General features: G+C 40.1%; 1 protein-coding gene across 1 annotated transcript; it reads left to right on the top strand.

Moving 5' to 3' along the window:
• Positions 1-4,077: 4,077 nt before the first annotated feature.
• LOC148580483 (uncharacterized) lies at positions 4,078-4,464 on the top strand. The gene has a single exon (XM_088492248.1). The coding sequence runs from the start codon at positions 4,078-4,080 to the stop codon at positions 4,462-4,464; it is 387 nt and encodes a 128-aa protein (XP_088348374.1).
• Positions 4,465-4,770: the final 306 nt, after the last annotated feature.

Below are 4,770 nucleotides of genomic sequence, written 5' to 3' on the forward strand. Positions count from 1 at the left end.
GGAAATTCAAGAAGAAATAGCCAAAATGCCTCCTCCATGGTTCGAACTTGGAACTACACACTACTCCTTGCAAGGAAAAATCAAGAGAAATAGCTAAAATGCTTCCTCTAGGATTCAAACTTGGGAATTCCTTGAAACATAAGGAAGGAGTGCCACCAAGCTTGCAAGGAAAATCAAAAGGAAATAGCTTAAATGCTTGAGCCAAGGTTCGAACAAGGGTGCTCTTGGAAACACAAGGGGGGAATGCCCACTCATCCAAGGAAGCTAGCTCCAAGATTTCCTCCACCAGGATTTGAACCTGGGACGTCAAGGCCGAAAGCTAAGCGCTACAAGGAAAGCTCAGTTGGTTTTTCCAACTGAGCATTGCCTCTCCCATCCTCCCCACACCATGATACGGACCAAGACACCAAGGGGGGCTTTGAGTGCGCATCATGACACGGCCCAGTAACAAATGAAGCGCACCAAGGATGCCATGCGCACAACAATGGGACACGGCCAACACTTAGAGCTCAGTTCAAAATTCCAACTGAGCTCTAGTGCAATTGACACTCAAACAAGGCTGGGCGCACCAATTTGACACGGGCAAGCAAGGCATTAGAGTGCTCAATTGGTTTTTCCAACTGAGCTTGCCCCTGGGAGGTGAAAACTTGGGCTGAAAATTGGATTAAAAATCCAATTTAATTCATTTCTTCACCAAATCAAAAGCCCATCCAAATTCCAAAATCCAAGAATAGAAAGTGTATAAATAGGAGTTAGTTTGATGTAATGAGGGACTTTTGGATTTTTATCTTTTTTTACCTCTAGACTTTTACTTTGAATTTTCCTTTTGAGCTTTCATTTTAATTCTGAACTTTTGGCTTTGAGTTTGTAATTTCTGAGAACTTGGAAGGAGAATTGATCTCTCTTCTTCTTGGTTCTTGCTTGAGCACTCTTTTATTTTCTTGCTTTGGATCTTGGGTGGAGAATTGAAGAACTTTTGTTTCAATCTCACCTTGAGATCTTGTTTAATTTTTCTGCATAATTGAATTTCACTTTCTGTTCACTTTACTGCTTCATCTTTTCATCTTTCTGCAATTTACTTCTCTTCAGTTTCTTTTGCAATTATTCTTGTTGGATCAAGGAAGGATTTGAGATCTAGACTTGTTATCTAGTCTCTTCCACCCTGAGATCTTCAACCTCTTTTACTTTGCTGTAAATTAAGCACTGCTTTCTCTATTTTTAAATTCTCAAAGCATTTTACTCTTCTGTTTAAGATCTACTTCACTGCAATTCAATTTTCTCTTTTAAGTATAATGCAATTTACTTCTGTCTTGTCTAAATTCTGCAAACCCAACTCCCAATCCCCTTTACAATTCAAGCAATTTACATTACTTGCACTTTAAGATTCAGTCATTTACATTTCTTGCAATCTAAGTTTCTGCAATTTACATTACTTGCACTTTAAGATTCAGCACATTTACTTTCCTGTTCTTTAGTTTACTGCAAATTTCCCCTTCCCCTTTACTTTCCATGCAATTTAGCTTCTGCAAATCACAAATCACTCAACCAAGTCTTGATTCGCTTGACTAAATCAACCACTAAACTAAAATTGTTGAATCCTTCAATCCCTGTGGGATCGACCTCACTCATGTGAGTTATTATTACTTCATGCGACCTGGTACACTTGCCGGTGAGTTTTGTGTTGGATCGTTTTCCACACATCAAGTTTTTGGCACCGTTGCCGGGGATTGATTGGATTGACAATGATTAAGTGAAGTGGAGATCTAGATCAAGCACTTTTTATTTTCTGTTTCTTTAATTTTTAACTAACACACTAACTGTTTGAATTTTTGCTTAAGCCAACTAACATTTCACTTCAGCCATGGATTGAAGTGTTATTGCCTTTTTGGTGTTGTATGATTCTTATGCTTTGGTTGTATGTCAGGTACAAGGAGAATTACACCCACTTTTTGTGAACAAGACGAAAGAACCCTCAGAAGATTAAGAAGAGCTGAAAGAGGGAAAAACATTATTGGAGAAGAGGAGTCAGAAGAAGAATTCCAAGATATGGAGGAACACTTAACAAACCCACCAAATGGAGCTGAAGGAGCAGCCAATAACAACAATAATCCACCACAGAGAAGAGTTTTGGCTTCCTACACATGTGTAGATCCTAGACATTGTGGGAGTAGCATTCTCACCCCAAATGTCAATGCAAATAACTTTGAACTAAAGCCACAACTCATCACCTTGGTTCAAAAAAATTGTTCTTATGGAGGAGGACCACTTGAAGACCCTAACCAACACTTATCCACCTTCTTGAGGATTTGTGACACTGTCAAAACCAATGGTGTGCACCCTGACAGTTACAAGCTACTGCTATTTCCATTTTCTCTCAGAGACAAAGCCACTCAATGGTTGGAATCCTTCCCAAGAGACAGCATCAACAATTGGGATGATCTAGTAACCAAGTTCCTTGCCAAGTTTTACCCACCTCAAAGAGTTATTAGATTGAAGACTGAAGTGCAAACATTCACACAAATGGATGTTGAACCCTTGTATGAGGCATGGGAACGATACAAAGCTCTAATCAGGAAGTGTCCACCAGGAATGTTCAATGAGTGGGATAGATTGCAGAATTTTTATGAAGGCTTGACATTGAAATCTCAAGAGGCTTTGGATTATTCAGCAGGAGGCTCTTTACAACTAATGAAAATAGCAGAGGAAGCCCAAAATCTCATTGATATGGTGGCCAACAATCAATATTTCTTTGCTCACCAAAGGCAACGCCAACCATCACAAAGGAAAGAAGTGATGGAATTGGAAGGAGTGGATTCAATCTTGGCTCAAAACAAAATGATGCAGCAGCAAATCCAACAACAATTTGAGCAAATGGCCAAGAGGATTGATAGCCTCCAAGTTGCAGCAGTTAACACAAGCCAATCATCATCTACATGGGGGCAAAATGAAGAAACTCAAGATGAGCAACAATAAGAACAAGTCCAGTACATGCACAACCAAAATTCTGGGCCAAATGAAGTCTATGGTGATACTTACAACCCTTCTTGGAAGAACCACCCAAACCTTAGGTGGGGAGACAATCACAACCAGAATCAACAACCATGGTAGAGAAACTCAAATAAAAACACTTCAAGAAACAACCAAAACCACAACCAGCAGCAAACTAACCAAAACCCTTACAGAAAATCCCAAAACAACTACCCCAACTCCAACTATTACCCATCCAATAACCAAGCCCCAAGTCAAAACACCTACCCTCAACCCTCAACACCCCACAATCAACTAATCTCACAAGAATCTCAAAAGATTAACAACTTGGAGCTCCTAATGGAAAAGATGATGAAAAATCAAGAGATGACATTAAGGAACCAGGAAGCCTCCATGAAAAATATGGAAAGGCAAATTGGACAACTCTCCAAGTAAATTACCATTGAAAGGCCATCAAGCTCACTACCAAGTGACACCATTCCTAATCCAAAAGAGGAGTGCAAGGCAATACAACTAAGGAGTGGAAAAGTTCTGGTGAAAACTGAAGAAGCAACTAAGAAGCCAAAGGAAAGTGACAAGAAACAAGCTGAAGAAGAGAAAGTCAATGACAAGGAGAAGACAGCAAGCAAACAAACTCAGAATCAAGCTCAAGAAAAAGAAGATCAGCCATAAAAATTAAGAAAGGGAAAGGAAGTAATTGAAGAGCCAACTAAGGACCAAAGGCAGGGAATGAACTTCACTCCACCCTTGCCATATCCTCAAAGGTTCAACAAGGAGACTAAGGACCAACACTTCCCAAAATTTCTTGAAATCTTCAAGAAGTTGGAGATCAATATTCCCTTAGCTGAAGCACTTGAGCAAATGCCCCTGTATGCAAAGTTCTTAAAAGAACTCATCAACAAGAAGAGGAGTTGGCAAGAGAAGGAAACCATACTTCTCACTGAAGAATGTAGTGCTGTGATTCAAGGAGTCATCCCACCAAAGCTTAAAGATCCAGGGAGCTTTGTAGTTTCATGTACCATAGGCAAAATAACTCTAGACAAAGCTCTCTGTGACTTTGGTGCTAGCATCAATCTGATGCCGTTATCAATGATGAAAAAGCTTGCCATAGAGGAACTCAAACCTACCAGGATGTCTTTGGTGATGGCTGACAGATCAATCAAGACACCCAATGGCATTGTGGAAAACCTGTTAGTGAAGGTTGGAGAGTTTATCTTCCCAGTAGACTTCGTAATTCTAGATACAGAGGAAGAAGGAAACAACTCAATCATCTTAGGAAGGCCATTCTTAGCCACAGCTAGAGCCGTTATTGACGTAGAGAAGGGAGAGATGATTTTTAGAGTACATAATGAGCAAATGGTCATCAATGTCTTCAAATCAATGCAACACCCTCCTGAACAAGAAAATTACATGAAGGTGGACATGATAGAAAGTCTAGTGGAGGAAATGTTAGAAGCCACTTGTCAAGAGCAATAGGAAGAAGAGGTAGTAGAAATCTCTAGTGAAGACAAGGAGAAAGAGAAGCCAAAACAGGAATTGAAACCTCTTCCCCCTCACCTCAAATATGTGTTCCTGGGAGAAGAAGAGACCCTACCAGTGATCATTAACTCCTCCTTGAATATGGAAGAAGAAACAAAGCTGATTGAAGTGTTGAAAGCTCACAAAGCAGCCTTGGGATGGACAATTGACGATATCAAAGGTATTAGCCCAGCCATTTGTATGCATAAAATTTTGCTGGAAGAAGAATCAAAGCCTGTGGTCCAACCCCAAAGAAGGCTCAAC

The sequence above is a fragment of the Arachis ipaensis genome, chromosome B10 (genome assembly GCF_059453495.1).
Source record: "Arachis ipaensis isolate K30076 ecotype BB chromosome B10, ASM5945349v1, whole genome shotgun sequence".
Lineage (NCBI taxonomy): Eukaryota > Viridiplantae > Streptophyta > Magnoliopsida > Fabales > Fabaceae > Arachis > Arachis ipaensis.